The sequence below is a fragment of the Lathamus discolor genome, chromosome 2 (genome assembly GCF_037157495.1).
Source record: "Lathamus discolor isolate bLatDis1 chromosome 2, bLatDis1.hap1, whole genome shotgun sequence".
NCBI lineage: Eukaryota > Metazoa > Chordata > Aves > Psittaciformes > Psittacidae > Lathamus > Lathamus discolor.
In genome coordinates this window covers 159,984,431-160,005,488 of record NC_088885.1, presented here as the reverse complement: position 1 = coordinate 160,005,488, position 21,058 = coordinate 159,984,431, and the positions used below count along the sequence as shown (strand labels likewise).

Here is a 21,058-nt window from a genome sequence, read left to right as displayed (position 1 = left end):
AATCGATGGGTCCGGATGGAATGCACCCACGGGTGCTGAGGGAGCTGGCGGAGGTCATTGCTAGGCCACTTTCCATCATCTTTGGTAAGTCGTGGGAAATGGGCGAGGTGCCTGAGGATTGGCGGATGGCAAAGGTCACACCAATCTATAAGAAAGGCAAGAAGGAGGACCCGGGTAATTATAGACCGGTCAGCCTTACCTCCATCCCTGGAAAGGTGATGGAACAACTTATTCTTGACTCCATCACTAGGCATATCAAGGATGAGGGGGTCATTAAGAACAGCCAACATGGTTTTATGAGGGGGAAGTCATGTATGACCAACCTTATAGCCTTCTATGAGGAAGTGACTAGGTGGAGGGATGATGGTAGAGCGGTAGATGTAGTTTTTCTTGATTTCAGTAAGGCATTTGATACTGTCTCCCACAGCATCCTCATAGATAAGCTAAGGAAGTGTGGGCTTGACGATCAAGTAGTGAGGTGGATCGAGAACTGGTTGAAAGGAAGAAGGCAGAGAGTTGTGGTCAATGGCGCAGAATCTAGCTGGAGGTCTGTGACTAGTGGAGTTCCTCAGGGGTCGGTGCTGGGACCGGTGCTGTTTAATATTTTCATCAGTGACCTGGATGAGGGAACTGAGTGCACCCTCAGCAAGTTTGCTGATGACACAAAACTGGGAGGAGTGGCTGACACACCAGAGGACTGTGCTGCCATTCAGCGAGACCTGGACAGGCTGGAGAGTTGGGCGGGGAGAAACTTGATGAAATTTAACAAGGGCAAGTGTAGAGTCTTGCATCTGGGGAAGAACAACCCCATGTACCAGTACAGGTTGGGGGTTGACCTGCTGGAAAGTAGTGAAGGGGAAAGGGACCTGGGGGTCCTGGTGGATAGGAGGATGACCATGAGCCAGCAATGTGCTCTTGTGGCCAAGAAGGCAAATGGCATCTTAGGGTGCATTAGAAAGGGAGTGGTTAGTAGGTCAAGAGAGGTTCTCCTCCCCCTCTACTCAGCCTTGGTGAGGCCGCATCTGGAATATTGCGTCCAGTTCTGGGCCCCTCTGTTCAAGAAGGACAGGGAATTGCTTGAAGGAGTCCAGCGCAGAGCCACAAAGATGATTAAGGGAGTGGAACATCTCCCTTATGAGGAGAGGCTGAGGGAGCTGGGTCTCTTTAGCTTGCAAAAGAGGAGACTGAGGGGTGACCTCATCAATGTTTACAAATATGTGAAGGGTAGGTGTCAGGATGATGGAGCTAGGCTTTTTTCAGTGATATCCAGTGATAGGACAAGGGGCAATGGGTGTAAACTGGAACATAGGAAGTTCCACGTTAACATCAGGAAGAACTTCTTTACTGTAAGAGTGACAGAGCACTGGAACAGGTTGCCCAGGGGGGTTGTGGAGTCTCCTACACTGGAGATATTCAAGGCCCGCCTGGACAAGTTCCTGTGTGATGTACTGTAGGTTACCCTGCTCTTGCAGGGGGGTTGGACTAGATGATCTTTTTAGGTCCCTTCCAACCCTTGGGATTCTGTGATTCTGTGGATTCTGTTCCTGCACCTTGTTCCAAGTGCCCCATGCAGGGCCTTGCTGAGCCAAGGTGATGAGGATTGTGACCTCACACTGGGGACTTTCTGTGTGACGTCGGAGCAGAGGGATGTTGGCTTGGGATCCCTTGCAGAGGTGTTTCAGAAATACAGCCGAAGGGAAGATGGTTGATCCAGAGACCTTCTGCATTGTTGGAGCCTGCAGTGAAAAGGGGCTGGCGGCCACCTAAGCATTCTGCCAAGGCATCATTTGTGGACCCCATAGCAAGGTGAGATCATGACCTGGGGACTCTGACATGGGTGGAATGGGGAAAATGCAGCCAGAAGGTCAGTGCAACAGGAGCACACGCCTGGGTGAGAGGAGCCTCCCAGAGCAGGAAGGTGGTGACCTGGGCACCCTGCATGGTATTGTCCATGTGCCCATGGTCCTCGCAGCAGTCAGTGACAGGGCCATGAGTTCCTGTGTGGTTGGCCCCAGGAACCCACCCGAATGGCCACATGAGCCTGGGGTGACTCCGTAAGAGTTGTGCACAGGGGAGCACTGCTCTGTTCAATGCGTTCTTTGTGACAGTAATGGGCTTGTGTCACGTTCTGGAAGGCTTCCATGTGTCAGTCTGTTCTGTTGCAGGTTGTGGTTGCATATTTACTTGGAAAAACTTTGTGGCCCTTGTTCACTCAGCCTGATGTCCTGTTGAGCCCTGGCTTTGTGCTGCGTGAAGTTGGAAGAGTCTCGGTAGAAGAAAAGGAGAGGATGCGACAAAGGCTTGGATGCTTAAGAACTTTATTATGACAAAAAAGTGAAAATGTAAAAGCATAAAGTGGTAGAGAGCTGGTCTGAGGTGCGAGTAGGGTGACCATCATCTGAGGCTTTCTCTTTGCAGTAGATTCTGTCCGAGCACTGAGGTCTTCCTGCCCTGAACTGGGAGCAGCCCAAGAAAGGTCCCCTGAATCTTCCTTAGCTTGTGAGATGCTGGTTGTGCCAGAGAGTACTGGACATAGCAGATGGTTGATGCAGAGAAGGAGGTGAGAGAACAGGAGGAGGTCCCCAGGGCATGTTACCAGGCAGAACGGGCCGGTGCTGTGCCCTGCTTCTTTTCTAGATTCCTTGAAAGGAGAACCTGTGGACAGCAGATACGTGTGTGAGGAAGAGTCTGGATGTGCATCCTCAGTCCTTTGCATGGCTTCCAGGGTGTTGTTGCTGGTTGTCAGGGTGCTGTCGAGAGCCCTTAGCAGATGTTGTATCCTCTTCCTCTGCCATAGCAGCCCAGGCCCCCGTAGCCGTAGCCCAGGCCGTAGCCGAAGCCCCCAGAGGAGACGGGCACTCCCTGGGCGCTGAGGACGTTGCCCACGGCAGCGGATGAGGAGGATCCGACGGCGGTGCTCTGGGGGAAGGAGCTGAGGATGGGTCCTGGCAGGGTGACCAGCACGGTGGAAGGCTGGATGACGACGCGGGAGTCCTCGCACTGCCTGACACAGGGCTCGTTGCAGCTGTTGGCCAGCGGGGTGGGTCCGCAGGGGCTGCAGCGGTCGTAGCAGGCCATGTCTGTGGTGTGGAGGGGCCCTGGCAGGGGACAGGAGAGGAGAGGAGAGGGTGTGGGGAGAGCGGAGGGCGTGGGGGTGCGAGGGGCGGTGGTGCAGGAGGGCGAGGCAGTGGGGAGGCTGGTGTGGGGCTGTGGTGCTGGGGAGGCTTGAGGGGTGCTGAGGCTGGGGCAGAGCGTGCTGGAAGAGCCGGGGCAGGGGGGCAGGAGCAGAGGGCAAGGGGCTTGAGGCTCACCTTGTTGAGCGCGCAGGAGAAGGCGTCAGCAGAGGCGAGTGAGGGACAGAGGCGCTGGGCCAGCTTTTATGCTGGTCCCTGAGGGCCGGGACAGCCTTTGCGCAGGGCAGCATTTGTCAGCAAGCAGCTGGTGCGTGCCACAGCCTGGCAAGTCATGAGCTGGGGCCTGTTTTCCTTCCCACAACGCTCCCTTTGCATTTCCTCTGTTGATGTCGAGTCCATCCGGCCCTGGCGGCAGCTTTTAATTGCAAATATTAAAGGCTAAATGCTTGGTTTTGATGGCATGTATCAGGACACTCGGCAGATCATGCAAGGAAAGCATTGAAGTGGTGGGGTGTCGTCCATGATGTCAGCCCATGGCACTCGTGTGCTGTGGTTTGTGGGTGCACTGTGAACCGGGTGCCCTATGTGCTTGCAGACCTCAGGCTGCTCTGGCCCTTGGAGCTCTGCTGGCTATGTGGGCTTGCCGTTTCCATTGTATTTGGTTCTTCCCCACCTTGCTACCACGTTGCTGAGCCTGTCTTTAAGCCTGTCTTTCCTGTAGGATGAGCTCTATGGGTATCTTGCTGTCTATTTATGTTTGTAAGATTGTACTTGTTGTAGTGGGTTTATGTTTACCGTTAGGGTACTGAGGCACTGGAATGGATTGCCCAGGGACGTTGTGCATGCTCCATCCCTGGCCATGTTCAAGGCCAGGTTGGACGAAGCCTTGGGTGGTACGGTTTAGTGTGAGATATTCCTGCCCATGGCAGGGGGGTTGGAACTGGATGATCTTAAGGTCCTTTCCAGCGCTAACTATTCTATGATTCTCTGAATCTATGTGGGAAGGTTTTGGTAAATGCAGCTGCCGTGGTGGCTTCTGTTAGAAGATGCAAGAAGCTTCCTCCATGTCTCATAGATTCTGTTGGAAGAACCCACGCCTGGTAAATTCGGGAAGGGTTGTTTGTATTGGAAGGGACCTCAGGATGGAGGATGAGTAGAGTATGAGGAACAGAGAGGATTAGCAACAATGTGTGTTGAACTGACTACAACCGCCATTCCTCATCCCCATGTGCTGCTTTGGGAAAGGGAATATGTAATTCGTGAGGGAAGGTGAACCTGGAAGAAGGGTTGGGGAAGGTGTTTCTAGATTTGGTTTTATTTCTCATAACTCTAATCTGATTTTTGGTTTTGATAAACTAAATTAATTTCCCCGAGCCAAGTCTGTTTTGCTTCCAGTGGAAAGCTGTGAGTGATCTCTATGTACTGATCTCAACTCCAGAGGCTTTTGTCATATTCTTCTCCTACCTGAGGAAGGGGCATGATAGAGCAGCTCAGTGACTACTTGGTGCCCAGCCGAAGTCCACACTCCACAGAGCCCCATCTTCACTGCAGGGCTGGGTTACAGGCTTGGTCTTGCACTTGGCCCCCAGTGCCCCACGCAGGGCCTTTTTGAGCAAGGGTGAGGAGCATTGTGACCTCATACTGGGGGTTTTCTGTGGGGTTTTCTGTGTGACCTCAGAGCAGAGCGATGGTGAGTTGGGGTCTCCTGCAGAGGTGGTGCAGAGACTCCACAGCAGTGAAGGTGGTGGTCAGGAGACCCCCTGCATGGGTCACTGTTGGACTGTGCAGTGAAGAGAGGCTGGTGGTGTGAGGATCATCCAAGGCTTCATTTGAGGACCCCGTAGCAAGCTGAGACCATGTCCTGTGAACTGTGATGTGGGTGGAATGGGGACCTTGCAGCCCAAAGGTCAGTGCAGCAACAAAGTGGTTCCTGAGAACTAGAAATGCTGAATGGCCTCTTCTTTTGAAGAAGAATGAAGAATAGGAAGAAAGAATTGGACAAATAGGGGCTGTTGAGTCTGCTCGTGTTTCCCTGGAAGGTGATGTTGGAAATCTTCCCAGCAAGGACTGCAAATGCCAGGAATGATGAGAAGTTGATGTGAAGTCCTCAGCATATACTTGCAAATGGTAAATCGTGCTTGCTCAAACTCTGTCTCCCCTGCGAGGAAGTGCCCGTTATTGTGGATGAGGAGAAAGCCTTGGCTGGTGTTTACCTCGCTTGTCTTTATAAAGTCTTTGGCCCTTTCACCCCTTGCATGCCCATTGACAAGCTGACAAAATACCTTTTGTATGTGGGGCCAGTGCGGTGCAGTGCCAAGTGGCTGAAGGGCTGAGCCCAGAGGCTTGTGATGAGTGGCACAAAGTCCAGCTGGAGGCAAGTCTCAAGTCATGTAGGACATGGACATGGGGCCAGCATGTTCAGCAGCCTCATCAAGAACCTGGCCAATATGATCAAGTCCTCAGGCTGCAAGTTGGCAGGTGATAGCTTCATTATTAAAAAGGGGGATATTAATCGTAGAATGATAGAATAGTTGGGGTAGCAAAGGCCTTTAAGATCATCAACTTCCAACCCCCCTGCCCTGGGCTGGGGCACCTCACGCTAGACCATGTCACCCAAGGCTCCTTCCAGCCTGGCCTTGAACACCCCCAGGGATGGAGCATTCCAGCTTCCCTGGGCAACCCATTCCAGTGCCTCACCACCCTCACAGTAAAGAATTTCTTCCTTGTATCCAATCAAAACTTCCCCTGTATAAGATTTAGCCCATTAACCCTTGTCCTATCACCACAGTCTCTGATGAAGTGTCCCTCTCCAGCATCCTTGTAGCCCCATTGAGACACTGGAAGCTGCTCTGAGGTCACCATGTAGCTTCTCTTCTCCAGGCTGAACAGCCCCAGTGTTCTCAGCCTGTGCTCACACGGGGTCTGCTCCAGTCCCCTGGTCATCCTCGTGGGCCTCCTCTGGACTTGTTCGATGTTGTTTTTCTGTTGTGGACACCAGAACTGTACACAATAGTCCAAGTGAGGTCCAGTTGTCCAAGTGAAGACCCAGGTTAATTCAAGGCCGGTCAATGTCACCTCTGTGACAGGAGAGATCATGGAGCAGTTTGTCCTGGAAACTATGCCAAGGCACACGGAAAAGACAAAGGTGATCACTGACAGACACCATGGCTTCACAGAGGGTAAATCATGCCTAACAAGTTTTGTGTCTTCCTGCGATGGTGTTAGAGCATTGGTGGGTATAGGAAGAGTGAGTGCCATTATTTTTCCTTGTGCAAAGCGTTAGATACGGTGCCACACAAGAACCCTGTCTCTGAAACAGAGAGAGGTGGAATTGAAGGCTGGGCACCAGGCATCCAGGCAGAGGTAGGCCAGCAGACACGAGGAGCTTGTGTCACAGGTGGAAGGGCATCAGTGCTTTTTTTGGGTAGGCAAAGAGCTGAAGTGATGGGCTGGAAGTCCCCAGAGTGCCAGTGGGTGGTGTTGCTGGTGCTAGAGTTCCAAAGAGAGGTCTCATGGTTCTATTTTGATCACCCCTATGGCCTGTTGAGCCCAGTGATTGTGGCGGGTGAGGTTGGATGAGTCCTTGGGAAGAAATGAAGAGGAAAGGCCTGAGGCTGGGATGCAGGAGAAGTTTATTGAATATAAACACAGGGAAAAGGCAGGAGCGCCAAGTGGAAGGGAACCAGTGAGAGGTGAAGTGGGGCAGCAATGTGACATTGTATGTAGTAGGTATTGCCGGGGCCCTGAGATCTTTGTGCCCCACAGTGTGAATGTCACAGGGTTGGTACCTGGTGGGTTTGGCGTGTGAGAAGGTGTTTGCAGGAGAGTGGGGTGAACATAGCAGAAGGAGCAATGCAGAAAAGGAAGTTGGAGAAGAGGACAATGCTCAAGGGCCTTGTTTCCAGACAGCTCAAGCTGGGCATTTCCCTGCTTGATTTCATTGTTCCTTGAGAGGAGGAAGTGTACATGTTGAGTCCATGGAGTAGCATTGGCCCAAAGGTTTGTCCTTAGTCCATGCTTTTGTTTCCATGGTGTGTGTGGTTGGTGTCATGGTGCTGTCAAGGGCGCTTAGCAGATGTAACCTCTTCCTCCGCCGTAGCAGCCCAGGCCCCCGTAGCCGTAGCCAAGGCCGTAGCCGAAGCCTCCAGAGGAGACGGGCACTCCCTGGGCACTGAGGACGTTGCCCACGGCAGCGGATGAGGAGGATCCGACGGCGGTGCTCTGGGGGAAGGAGCTGAGGATGGGTCCTGGCAGGGTGACCAGCACGGTGGAAGGCTGGATGACGACGCGGGAGTCCTCGCACTGCCTGACACAGGGCTCGTTGCAGCTGTTGGCCAGCGGGGTGGGTCCGCAGGGGCGGCAGAGGTCGGAGCAGGCCATGTCTGTGGTGTGGAGGGGCCCTGGCAGGGGACAGGAGAGGAGAGGAGAGGAGAGGGTGTGGGGAGAGCGGAGGGCGTGGGGGTGCGAGGGGCGGTGGTGCAGGAGGGCGAGGCAGTGGGGAGGCTGGTGTGGGGCTGTGGGGCTGTGGTGCTGGGGAGGCTTGAGGGGTGCTGAGGCTGGGGCAGAGCGTGCTGGAAGAGCCGGGGCAGGGGGGCAGGAGCAGAGGGCAAGGGGCTTGAGGCTCACCTTGTTGAGCGCGCAGGAGAAGGCGTCAGCAGAGGCGAGTGAGGGACAGAGGCGCTGGGCCGGCTTTTATGCTGGTCCCCGAGGGGCGGGACAGCCTTTGCGCATGGCAGCATTTGCCAGCAAGCAGCTGGTGCGTGCCACAGCCTGGCAAGTCATGAGCTGGGGCTTTTTTTCCTTCCCACAACAGAATCACAGAATCACAGAATCCCAAGGGTTGGAAGGGACCTCAAAGGATCATCTAGTTGCATGTCCTCTGTTGAGGACGTGTCCATCCGGTTCTGGTGGCAGCTTTTAAGTGCAAGTATTGAAGGCCAGAAGCTTGTTTCTTGTGGCACCTTTTTGGCCAGGCAGTAAACACGACCAAAGTGTTAGAGAGGTGGGGTGTCCTCAGTGAGGTTATCCCATGGTGCTCATGTGCTGTGGTTTGCAGGTGCATTGTGAAGAATGGGTGCCATTTCCTCAGAGACCTGTCACGTCAGTCTGTGCTTTGGAGCTGTGCTGGCCGTGGGGAGCTACCCCTTCCATCGTATTCGATTCCTCCCCGCCTTGTTGCCTGGTCGTTAATCCTGATTTCAGCCCTTGGTTGAATTCTGTGCATGTCCTGGTGCCCTTTGTGGTTGTAAGGCTGTCCCTGGGAGAGTGCATTTATGTGGACAGGTTTTGGTAGCCGTGGGTCTGCTGTGGTGCCTTCTGTGAGAAAATGCCAGAAGCTTTCTCCATGTCCAATAGAGCATGTGGGAAGGACCTATGTTGGGTAAAGTAATGGAGGCCTCTTTACCATTATAGTGACCCCACAATGAAGAAGTTAAGAGTGTGAAGAGGAAGGGTTGACAGAGACAAGGTGTGTTGTGCTGACCACAGGTCCCATTCCCCTCTTGCCTGTGCCACTTTGGTCAAAGTTGTAAGTACTTTGGGACTGAACTGGATCCTTGAAGAAAGGAGGCCTTGGGAGAAAGTGTTTTAAGAGTTGATTATTTTCTTATTTCTCTACCCTGATTTTGTTACATGAATTTCCCCATATGAAGTCTGTTTTGCTGCCACTGGAAACTGGTGAGTGATCTCCATTTTCTTATCATGACTCTGGAGGCTTCAGTCTTATTCTTCTCCCCCTAAAGCTGTTGAGGAAGAGGAGTGATGCAGGGGCTCAGTGAGCACTTGGTGCCCAGCCAAGGTGAACCCACCACAGAGCCCCATCTTCACAGGAGAACAGGGTGACAGGCTTGCTCCTGCACCTCATCCCCATTGCCTTGTACCTGGCCTCATTGTGCCACTGTGAGGAGGATTGTGACCTCATAGTGGGGCCTTTCTCTGTGACCTCAGAGCAGAGGGATGATGACTTGGGTCCCCTGCAGAGGTGGTCCAGAGGCACAGCAGTAGGGAGGATGGTTGTTCTGGAGACCCCCTGCACTGTTGGAATGCATAGTGATGAGGAGCCTGTGTCCAAGATAGGCCCAAAGGCATCATTTATGGACCCCATAGCAAGACGATACCATAGCCTGCAGACTGTGATGTGAACAGAATAGGGACCGTGCACCCAGGAGGTCAATGCAACAAGGACCCAAACTGGGGTTAGAGGAGCAACCCAGAGCAACGAGGGTTGTGATCTGGGTACACTGTATGGGGTTATCCATGGTCCTTGCAGCAAAGCATTAAGGGTCCATTAGTCCCTGTATGGGTGGTCTTGGGACCCCAGCCAGAAGTGCCCATGGGACCGGGGCAACTTCATCAGAGGCATGTTCAGGGGAACGTAGTCATGTTCAAGAATGTTTGAGCCATTTGGTGCCTCAAGCTACTGTGTCACATTGTGGAGGCCACCCAGGAGCCTGTCTTTGATGCTGGTGGTAGCATACGTCCCAGGAGAAGACTTATGGCCTTTTTCCACTTACCTGGATGACCTTCTGATACCTGACTTAGTGCTGCGTGAAGTTGGAAGAGCCTTGGTAGAAGAAAGGGAGAGGAGGCATCAGAGGCTGGGATGGAGGAGACCGTTATTGAGGCAAGAGGAATTGTGAAGAGGGGGTCCCATATCCTCACAGCATTGTTACACTGCTCTGAGCTTTGGAGCTGTGCTGGCCGTGAGGGTCCTGCCCCTCCCATCGCATCCGGTCCCTCTCTGCCTTGCTGCCAGGTCTCTAAGCCTGTCTTTTGGCCCGTCCTTTCCCTGTGGATGTGCTCTGTGGTTGTCTTGGTGGCCTTTGTGCTTGTAAAGTGTTCGCTGGGTGAGTGCTTTTATGTGGAATGTTTTTGTTAGCCATTATGGTGCTGTGGTGTCTCCCGTGAGAAGGTGCCTGAAGCTTTCTCCAAGTCCCATAGAGAATGCGGGAAGGATTCACCTAAGTTCTTGGAGGGCTGTTTCTGTGGAAGGGGCCCCAGAATGGAGCAGGTGAAGAGTGTGAGGAGGGTGGAGTGGCAGAGACAATGTGGAGTGAACTGACCACAATTCCCCTTCCCATCCCTCTGTACTGTTTTGGGAATGGGAGTAAGTAATGTAGGAGGCAAGATGAACCTGGAAGAAGGGAGAAGTTGGGGGAGTGTGTGCTAGGATTTGTTTCAAGTTCTCCTAATTCTCCTGTGACTTTTGATTTTAATAAGTGTATTTCCCCATATGAAGTCTGTTTTGCTGCCACTGGAAAGCAGTGAGTGATCTCCATGTTCTTATCCCGATTCAGGAGACTTTCATCTTATTCTTCTCTCCCCTCTCAAGGAAGCGGAGTGATAGAGCAGCTCCTTGAGCACTTGATGCCCAGCCAAGCTCCACTCATGGAGCCCCATCTTTGCAGCAGAACTGGGTCACAAGCTTGGTCCTGCACCTGTCTCCAGTGCTCTATGTAGGGCAGTGCTGAGCCAAGGTGAGGAGGATTGTGACCTCACACTGGGGGCTTTCTCTGTGACATCAGAGCTGAGGAATGTTGGCTTTGGGTCCCCTGCAGAGGTGGTCCAGAGATTCTGCAGCAGGGAGGATGGTGCTCAGGAGACCTCCTGCGTGGGTCATTGATGGGCTTCTCAGTGAAGAGGTGCTGCAGCACCACAGCAGACCCACGGCTACCAAAACCTGTCCACATAAATGCACTCTCCCAGGGACAGCCTTACAACCACAAAGGGCACCAGGACATGCACAGAATTCAACCAAGGGCTGAAATCAGGATTAACGACCAGGCAACAAGGCGGGGAGGAATCGAATACGATGGAAGGGGTAGCTCCCCACGGCCAGCACAGCTCCAAAGCACAGACTGACGTGACAGGTCTCTGAGGAAATGGCACCCATTCTTCACAATGCACCTGCAAACCACAGCACATGAGCACCATGGGATAACCTCACTGAGGACACCCCACCTCTCTAACACTTTGGTCGTGTTTACTGCCTGGCCAAAAAGGTGCCACAAGAAACAAGCTTCTGGCCTTCAATACTTGCACTTAAAAGCTGCCGCCAGGGCCGGATGGACACGTTCTCAACAGAGGACACGCAAAGGGAGCGTTGTGGGAAGGAAAAAAAGCCCCAGCTCATGACTTGCCAGGCTGTGGCACGCACCAGCTGCTTGCTGACAAATGCTGCTACGCGCAAAGGCTGTCCCGCCCCTCGGGGACCAGCATAAAAGCCGGCCCAGCGCCTCTGTCCCTCACTCGCCTCTGCTGACGCCTTCTCCTGCGCGCTCAACAAGGTGAGCCTCAAGCCCCTTGCCCTCTGCTCCTGCCCCCCTGCCCTGGCTCTTCCAGCACGCTCTGCCCCAGCCTCAGCACCCCTCAAGCCTCCCCAGCCCCACAGCCCCACACCAGCCTCCCCACTGCCTCGCCCTCCTGCACCACCGCCCCTCGCACCCCCACGCCCTCTGCTCTCCCCACACCCTCTCCTCTCCTCTCCTCTCCTCTCCTCTCCTCTCCTCTCCTCTCCTCTCCTCTCCTCTCCTCTCCTCTCCTCTCCTCTCCTCTCCTCTCCTCTCCTCTCCTCTCCTCTCCTCTCCTCTCCTCTCCTCTCCTCTCCTCTCCTCTCCTCTCCTCCATTCTCTTGTCTCCTGTCCCGTGCCAGGGCCCCTCCACACCACAGACATGGCCTGCTATGACCGCTGCAGCCCCTGCGGACCGACCCCACTGGCCAACAGCTGCAACGAGCCCTGTGTCAGGCAGTGCGAGGACTCCCGCGTCGTCATCCAGCCTCCCGCCGTGCTGGTCACCCTGCCAGGACCCATCCTCAGCTCCTTCCCCCAGAGCACCGCCGTCGGATCCTCCTCATCCGCTGCCGTGGGCAACGTCCTCAGCGCCCAGGGAGTGCCCGTCTCCTCTGGGGGCTTCGGCTACGGCCTTGGCTACGGCTACGGGGGCCTGGGCTGCTACAGCGGAGGAAGAGGTTACATCTGCTAAGCGCCCTTGACAGTACCATGACACCAACCACACACACCATGGAAACAAAAGCTTGGACTAAGGACAAACCTTTGGGCCAATGCTACTCCATGGACTCAACATCTACACCTCCTCCTCTCAAGGAACAATGAAATCAAGCAGGGAAAGTGCCCAGCTTGAGCTGTCTGGAAGCAAGGCCCTTGAGCATTGTCCTTTTCTCCAACTTCCTTCTCTGCATTGCTCCTTCTGCTATGTTCACCCCACTCTCCTGCAGACACCTTCTCACACGCCAAACCCACCAGGTACCAACCCTGTGACATTCACACTGTGGGGCACAAAGATCTCAGGGCCCCGGCAATACCTACTACATACAATGTCACATTGCTGCCCCACTTCACCTCTCACTGGTTCCCTTCCACTTGGCGCTCCTGCCTTTTCCCTGTGTTTATATTCAATAAACTTCTCCTGCATCCCAGCCTCAGGCCCTTCCTCTTCATTTCTTCCCAAGGACTCATCCAACCTCACCCGCCACAATCACTGGGCTCAACAGGCCATCGAGTGATCAAAACACAGCCACAAGATACCTCTTTGGAACAGTAGCTTCAGCAACACCACCCACTGGCACTCTGGGGGCTTCCAGCCCATCACTCCAGCTCTTTGCCTACCCAAACAAAGCCTTGGAAACATTGATGCCCTTCCACCTTTGACACAAGCTCCTCATGTCTGCTGGTCTACCTCTGCCTGGATGCCTGGTGCCCAGCCTTCAATTCCACCTCTCTCTGTTTCAGAGACAAGGTTGTTGCGTGGCACCGTATCTAACGCTTTGCACAAGGAAAGATAATGGCAGTCACTCTTCCTATACCCACCAATGCTCTAACACCATCGCAGGAAGACACAAAACTTGTTAGGCATGATTTACCCTCTGTGAAGCCATGGTGTCTGTCAGTGATCACCTTTGTCTTTTCCGTGTGCCTTGGCATAGTTTCCAGGACAAATTGCTCCATGATCTCTCCTGTCACAGAGGTGACATTGTGTCCTGGGTTCAGCAGTAGCAGTCATTTTTTCTCCTTCTTAGGAGCTAGTACAGTGCTGTGTTTTGATCTTTTGGCCTGGGAACAGTGCTGATAACGCTGATGTTTTTAGCTGCTGCTCCAATGTTTGGTCTGGCCAAGGACTTTCTAAGCCTCATGCTCTGCCAGGGAGGAGGGGAGGCCGGGAGGAAGCAGAGACAGGACACCTGACCCAGACTGACCAAAGAGGTATTCCATACCACAGCATGTCATGCCCAGGATGTAACAGGGAGTTACCCAGAAGGGCTGGGGACTGCAGGGTGGGAGGAGGTATCGGTTGGTGCTTGGCTGGGGGGAATTGGGGTGAGTTATTGGTCGGCTGGTGCTGAGCTGTTGTATTCTTTCCTCTTGTTATTTCCTTTAGCATTATTATTATTGGTGGTAGCCGCAGTGATTTGTGTTATACCTTAGTTACTAAACTGCTCTTATCTAAACCTGTGGGAGTTGCACTCTTTTCGATTCTCCTCTCCGTCCCTCCAGGAGCAGGGGGAGGGCAAGAAGGGGGGGAGTGAGTGAACAAGGTTTGTGGTTGGGTTTAAACCACGACACATTGACCGGCCTTGAATTAACCTGGGTCTTCACTTGGACAACCTGGACCTCACTTGGACTATTGTGTACAGTTCTGATGTCCACAACGTAAAAACAACGTGGAAGTGTTGGAACAAGCCCAGAGGAGGCCCACGAGCATTACTGGGTTCTGGAGCATCTACCATATGAACATAGGCTGAGAAAATTGGGGCTGTGCAGCCTGGAGAAGAGAAGCTACATGGTGACCTCAGAGCAGCTTCCGCTGTCAAAAGCAGGATTATAAGGATGCTGGGGAGGGACACTTCATTAGGGACTGCAGTGATAGGACAAGGGATAATGGGCTAAATCTTGTACAGGGGAAGTTTTGATTGGGTATAAGGAAGAAATTCTTTACTGTGAGGGTGGTGAGGCACTGGAATGGGTTGCCCAAGGAAGTTGTGAATGCTCCATCCCTGGGGGTGTTCAAGGCCAGGCTGGACAGAGCCTTGGGTAACATGGTCCAGCGTGAGGTGTCCCTGCCCATGGCAGGGGGTTTGGAAGCGGATGATCTTAAGGTCGTTTCCTACCCCAACTATTCTATCATTCTATGATTAATATCCCCCTTTTTAATAATGAAGCTATCACCTGCCAACTTGCTGCCTGAGGACTTGATCATATTGGCCAGGTTCTTGATGAGGCTTCTGAACATGCTGGCCCCACGTCCATGTCCTACACGACTTGAGACTTGCCTCCAGCTGGACTTTGTGCCACTCATCACAAGCCTCTGGGCTCAGCCCTTCAGCCACTTGGCACTGCACCGCACTGGCCCCCCACACAAAAGGTCTTTTGTCAGCTTATCGATGGGCATGCAAGGGGTGAAAGGGCCAAAGACATCATAAAGACAAGCGAGGTAAACACCAGCCAAGGCTTTCTCCTCATCCACAATAACGGGCACTTCCTCGCAGGGGAGACAGAGTTTGAGCAAGCACGATTTACCATTTGCAAGTATATGCTGAGGACTTCACATCAACTTCTCATCATTCCTGGCATTTGCAGTCCTTGCTGGGAAGATTTCCAACATCACCTTCCAGGGAAACACGAGCAGACTCAACAGCCCCTATTTGCACAGTTCTTCCTTCCTATTCTTCATTCTTCTTCAAAAGAAGAGGCCATTCAGCATTTCTAGTTCTCAGGAACTACTTCATTGCTGCACTGACCTTTGGGCTGCAAGGTCCCCATTCCACCCACATCACAGTTCACAGGACATGGTCTCAGCTTGCTACGGGGTCCTCAAATGAAGCCTTGGATGATCCTCACACCACCAGCCCCTCTTCACTGCACAGTCCAACAGTCATGCACGCAGGGGGTCTCCTGACCACCACCTTCACTGCTGTGGAGTCTCTGCACCACCTCTGCAGGAGACCCCAACTCACCATCCCTCTGCTCTGAGGTCACACAGAAAACCCCACAGAAAATCCCCAGTATGAGGTCAAAATGCTCCTCACCCTCACTCAAAAAGGCCCTGCATGGGGCACTGGGGGCCAAGTGCAAGACCAAGCCTGTAACCCAGCCCTGCAGTGAAGATAGGGCTCTATGGTGTGTGGACTTTGGCTGGGCACCAAGTAGTCACTGAGCTGCTCTATCATGCCCCTTCCTCAGGTAGGAGAAGAATATGACAAAAGCCTCTGGAGTTGAGATCAGTACATAGAGATCACTCACAGTTTTCCACTGGAAGCAAAACAGACTTGGCTCGGGGAAATTAATTTAGTTTATCAAAACCAAAAATCAGATTAGAATTCTGAGAAATAAAACCACATCTTGAAACACCTTCCCCAACCCTTCTTCCAGGTTCACCTGCTCTCATGAATTACATATTCCCTTTCCCAAAGCAGCACATGGGGATGAGGAATGGAAGTTGTAGTCAGTTCAACACACGTTGTTGCTAATCCTCTTTGTTCCTCACAGTCTACTCATCCTTCATCCTGGGATCCCTTCCAATACAAACAGCCCACCCTGAATCTACCCAGCGTGGGTTCTTCAAACAGAATCTATGAGACATGGAGGAAGCTTCTTGCATCTTCTAACAGAAGCCACCACGGCAGCTGCATCTACCTAAACCTTCCCACATAGATTCATAGAATCACAGAATAGTTAGCGTTGGAAAGGACCTTAAGATCATCTAGTTCCAATCCCCCTGCCATGGGCAGGAATATCTCACACTAAACCTTACCAGCCAAGGCTTCGTCCAACCTGGCCTTGAACACGGCCAGGGATGGAGCATGCACAACCTCCCTGGGTAATCCATTCCAGTGCCTCACCACCATAACAGTAAACATAAACACGCTACAACAAGTACAACCTTCCAAACATAAATAGACAGCAAGATACCCATAGAGCTCATCCTACAGGAAAGACAGGCTTAAAGACAGGCTCAGCAATGTGGTAGCAAGGTGAGGAAGAACCAAATGCAATGGAAAGGGCAGCCCCACATAGCCAGCACAGCTCCAAGGGCCAGAGCAGCCTGAGGGCTGCAAGCACATAGGGCACCTGGTTCACAATACACCCACAAACCACAGCACACGAGTGCCATGGGCTGACATCATGGACGACACCCCACCACTTCAATGCTTTCCTTGCATGATCTGCCGAGTGTCCTGATACATGCCATCAAAACCAAGCATTTAGCCTTTAATATTTGCAATTAAAAGCTGCCGCCAGGGCCGGATGGACTCGACCTCAACAGAGGACATGCAAAGGGAGCATTGTGGGAAGGAAAACAGGCCCCAGCTCATGACTTGCCAGGCTGTGGCACGCACCAGCTGCTTGCTGACAAATGCTGCCATGCGCAAAGGCTGTCCCGGCCCTCGGGGACCAGCATAAAAGCCGGCCCAGGGCCTCTGTCCCTCACTAGCCTCTGCTGACGCCTTCTCCTGCGCGCTCAACAAGGTGAGCCTCAAGCCCCTTGCCCTCTGCTCCTGCCCCCCTGCCCCGGCTCTTCCAGCACGCTCTGCCCCAGCCTCAGCACCCCTCAAGCCTCCCCAGCACCACAGCCCCACAGCCCCACACCAGCCTCCCCACTGCCTCGCCCTCCTGCACCACCGCCCCTCGCAACCCCACGCCCTCCGCTCTCCCCACGCCCTCTCCTCTCCTCTCCTCTCCTCTCCTCTCCTCTCCTCTCCTCTCCTCTCCTCTCCTCTCCTCTCCTCTCCTCTCCTCTCCTCTCCTCTCCTCTCCTCTCCTCTCCTCTCCTCTCCTCTCCCCTCCTCTCCTCTCCTCTCCTCCATTCTCTCCTCTCCTGTCCCCTGCCAGGGCCCCTCCACACCACAGACATGGCCTGCTCCGACCTCTGCCGCCCCTGCGGACCCACCCCGCTGGCCAACAGCTGCAACGAGCCCTGTGTCAGGCAGTGCGAGGACTCCCGCGTCGTCATCCAGCCTCCCGCCGTGCTGGTCACCCTGCCAGGACCCATCCTCAGCTCCTTCCCCCAGAGCACCGCCGTCGGATCCTCCTCATCCGCTGCCGTGGGCAACGTCCTAAGCGCCCAGGGAGTGCCCGTCTCCTCTGGGGGCTTCGGCTACGGCCTTGGCTACGGCTACGGGGGCCTGGGCTACGGCTTCGGAGGCCTGGGCTACGGCTTCGGAGGCCTGGGCTGCTACGGCGGAGGAAGAGGATACAACATCTGCTAAGGGCATTGACAACACGCATGAAACCACTCACGTATATTCTAGAAGCAAAGACATGGATTGTGGATTCACGTCTGGGGTAATGCTGGCACACCAGTTCACCTTCGCCAGCTCCTTAAGCAAGCAGGGAAGGGGCCAGCCCAGGCTGCCTGGTAGCGTGGCCCATGGATGTCTTCCTCTTCTCCAAATTCCTTCTCTGCACCACCCCATCTGCTTCATGCAGTACTGTGTGCCGCACCAGCATCTTAGAGGCTAAACAGCATTTGGGGATCTCCAGTGGGTTCCTCCCCAATCAAGCCAGGAAGACCTCAGTACTCTGACAAAATCTACTGCATATAGAAGAACTCAGTGCATGGTCACTCTACTTGCATCTCAGCTCTCTTCCTCCTTATGCTTGTACGTTTTCATGCTTTTATCTCAATAAAGTTCTCCTGCATCCCAGCCTCTGACACCTCTTCCCCTTTCTTCTACCAAAGCTCTTCCAACTTCACACAGCACAAAGCCAGGGCTCAACAGGCTGTCAGTGTGGGCGAAAAAGGCCACAAGGATTCTCCTGGGAAATATGCCACCACGACCAACAGACACTGGCACCTGGGGTGCTTTCACAATGTAATAGAGGTTTGAGGAAGCGCTGGCTCAAAGACAGTCATGAACATGACAACGCTCCCATGAGCACGCCTCTGATGGAGTCACCACAGACTCATGAGACCATTTGGGTGGAGTCCCAGGCCACCCACAGAGAGACTTGCGGTACCGTTGCCCCCTTGCTGCAAGGACCTTGCTTATCCCATGCAGTGTGTGCAGGTCACCAACCTTCCTGCTCTGAGATCCTCATCTGACGCAGGTGTGGGTCGGTGTTGCATGACCTTCTGGATGAAAGTCCCCTGTGCCACACACGCCAGAGTTCCCAGGCCATGGTCTCATCTTGTTGTGGAGTCCCCAAATGATGGCTTGCAGATTCCCCAAGCCATCAGCACCTATCCACCGTGGAGCCCAATAGTCACCCATGCAGAGGGTCTCCTGACCACCATCCTCCCTGCTGCAGAGCCTCTGGACAACCTCTGCAGGGGACCCAAAGCCACCACCCCTATGCTCTGAGGTCGCACAGAAAGCCCCCCCTGTGAGGTGACAATCCTCCTCACCTTGGTCCAGCAAGGCCCTGCATGGGGCACTGGGGACAAGTGCAGGACCAAGCCTGTGACCCAGTTCTGCTGCAAAGATGGGTGTCTGTGAGGGGAGCTTGGCTGGGCACCAAGTGCTCACTGAGCAAGTGCTCTATCAGTCCTCTTCCTCAAGAGGGTAGGGGGGAGAAGAATAAGATGAAAGTCTCCATATGCTAAGGGCCCTAACCACCTCACCTCACTGAAACCACCCACACCCTAGAAGCAACAACAGGGATGGTGGATGCACATCCATGGTAATGCTGGCACACCAGCTTCCACTTGGTGCTTTTGGTGCTTTTACATTTTCATTCTTTTGTCTCAATAAAATACGTGAGACTGTAACACCTCCTTGCACAACCAGTGCCACTGCTGACCACAGTCACACTGAAAAAGTGTTGCCTTCTCTTCCAAGGAAAAGGGCACATCTTTACGGCTTCTGCCATTCATCCTTGCCCTGGACATGGCACTGATGAGAACATTCTCTCTCCCTTCTCTTCATTCCCTCCCACACAGGATATAGACACATTGATGACATCTGCCTGGGGCAGCCCTGCCTCCTGGCTGAAAAAAACCCTCCCACCTCTCTAAGCTTCTCCTCATAGCAAGGACCTTCCAGTTCCTACAGCATCTTGGTGGTCTTGCTTTTGGCAACTTCCACTGCATCCATGTCCTTCTAGTAAGAAGAACTCTATGGGACATAGGATTCCACACAAATTTCACCAGCATTGAATAGAGAGCAAGATCACCCAAATACACACCACCAACCAACCTGCGAGCAAAACTATTCCCATTGCTGTTATGGGGACGCTTGGCCTATTTTGCAGCAAGGGTGCATTGCTGCACCATCCTGAGCTTGTTCTCCACCAGCACCACAAAGTTGTACTCAGCAAAGTTGCTTTCCAGCCTCTCAATCTCCAGCACGTTCTGACAACGGGCACCATTCCTCCCTACATGGAAAACTTTACATTTCTTCCTGTTGAACTTCAGCAGATTCCTACCTGCCCATTCTCCAGCACCTCCTGTTCCCTCTGCATCATGGCACAACCATCCAGCATCTCAGCCTCTCTCCAGGTTTTGCATCATCTCTAAACCTGCTGAGAGAGCACCCAAGCCAACTGCCCACAAACACAGGTGACCCCACACCCCATGACCATGCAAGGGGAGAAAGCACCAAAAGCTTTGCAAGAATGCTGAGGTAAACAACAGAGCAGCACTCTCCTTGTCCACAATACTTGTCATTTCACACTAGAACACCCTTACAAGGAAGGGAACAAGTGCTCTCTGAGCTGCTCTAGCACTCCTTTTCCTTAACTGGATGAGATGAGGAGAATACCACAAAAACCTCCTGAGTCGATATAAGGACGTGGAGATCACTCATAGGTTTTCAACGGCGACAAAACACACCTGACTCAGGGAACTTTCATTAAATTGTCAAAATCAAAAGTCAGAGTAGAATTCTGAGAAACAAAAACAAATCTGGAAACACCTTCCCCCTCTCCCTGCTTTCCTTACGTTCAATTTCCCTCATGAAGTACGTATTGCCTTGCCCAATATACTCCCAACAGGCTCTATCAGACATAGGAGAAGTTTCAGGCCTCCTCTCATACAGCCACATTGACAACCCTATGCCTACAAAAAGCTTTCCACAGAAACACACTACTCCAAGGGGCAACCTTAGAACACAAAGGGCACCGAGACACACACAGAGCTCACCCAACAGGAGAGGACAGGCCTACAGACAGGCTTAGAGACCTGGCAGCAAGGTGGGGATGGACCGAATGTGATGGAAGAGGCAGCCCCACAAGGCCAGCACAGCTCCAAAGTCCAGACCAGCCTGACAGGGCTGCTACAAAATGGGGCCCCTTCATCACAACACATCCACAAACCGTACCACAAGAGTGCCAAGAGATGACATCACTGAGGTCACCCCACCTCTCCAAAGCTTTCTTTCCATGTTTTGCACAATCTATCACGCACCATCAACACCAAGCTTTTGACCTGTCAAACTCCCACTAGAAAGCTGCCGCCAGGACCAGAAGGACACATCCTCAACAGGAGGCCATGAAATTGCAGAACTACAGGAAGGAAAACACAGCCACAACTAATTGCTTACAAGGCTCTGACATGCACCAGCTGCTTGCACAAACACGCTGCCATGCACAAAGACTGCCTCAGCCCCCTCGGGCACTGCAGGACCAGCATAAAAGCCGGCCCAGCGCCTCTGTCCCTCACTCGCCTCTGCTGACGCCTTCTCCTGCGCGCTCAACAAGGTGAGCCTCAAGCCCCTTGCCCTCTGCTCCTGCCCCCCTGCCCCGGCTCTTCCAGCACGCTCTGCCCCAGCCTCAGCACCCCTCAAGCCTCCCCAGCACCACAGCCCCACACCAGCCTCCCCACTGCCTCGCCCTCCTGCACCACCGCCCCTCACACCCCCATGAACTCCGCTCTCCTCACACCCTCTCCTCTCCTCTCCTCTCCTCTCCTCTCCTCTCCTCTCCTCTCCTCTCCTCTCCTCTCCTCTCCTCTCCTCTCCTCTCCTCTCC

General features: G+C 53.5%; 4 protein-coding genes across 4 annotated transcripts; 2 read left to right on the top strand and 2 right to left on the bottom strand.

The window, feature by feature from the left end:
* Positions 1 to 2,763: 2,763 nt before the first annotated feature.
* On the bottom strand, positions 2,764 to 3,078 carry LOC136009483 (feather beta keratin-like). The gene has a single exon (XM_065669474.1). It carries the CDS (start codon positions 3,076 to 3,078, stop codon positions 2,764 to 2,766), a length of 315 nt encoding a protein of 104 aa, XP_065525546.1.
* A 4,124-nt stretch (positions 3,079 to 7,202) lies between these two features.
* On the bottom strand, positions 7,203 to 7,535 carry LOC136009482 (feather keratin 1-like). The gene has a single exon (XM_065669473.1). It carries the CDS (start codon positions 7,512 to 7,514, stop codon positions 7,203 to 7,205), a length of 312 nt encoding a protein of 103 aa, XP_065525545.1. The 5' UTR covers positions 7,515 to 7,535.
* A 4,212-nt stretch (positions 7,536 to 11,747) lies between these two features.
* LOC136009481 (feather beta keratin-like) lies at positions 11,748 to 12,116 on the top strand. The gene has a single exon (XM_065669472.1). The coding sequence runs from the start codon at positions 11,805 to 11,807 to the stop codon at positions 12,114 to 12,116; it is 312 nt and encodes a 103-aa protein (XP_065525544.1). The 5' UTR covers positions 11,748 to 11,804.
* A 4,885-nt stretch (positions 12,117 to 17,001) lies between these two features.
* LOC136009480 (feather keratin 1-like) lies at positions 17,002 to 17,358 on the top strand. Its single transcript, XM_065669471.1, has one exon. The coding sequence runs from the start codon at positions 17,002 to 17,004 to the stop codon at positions 17,356 to 17,358; it is 357 nt and encodes a 118-aa protein (XP_065525543.1).
* Positions 17,359 to 21,058: the final 3,700 nt, after the last annotated feature.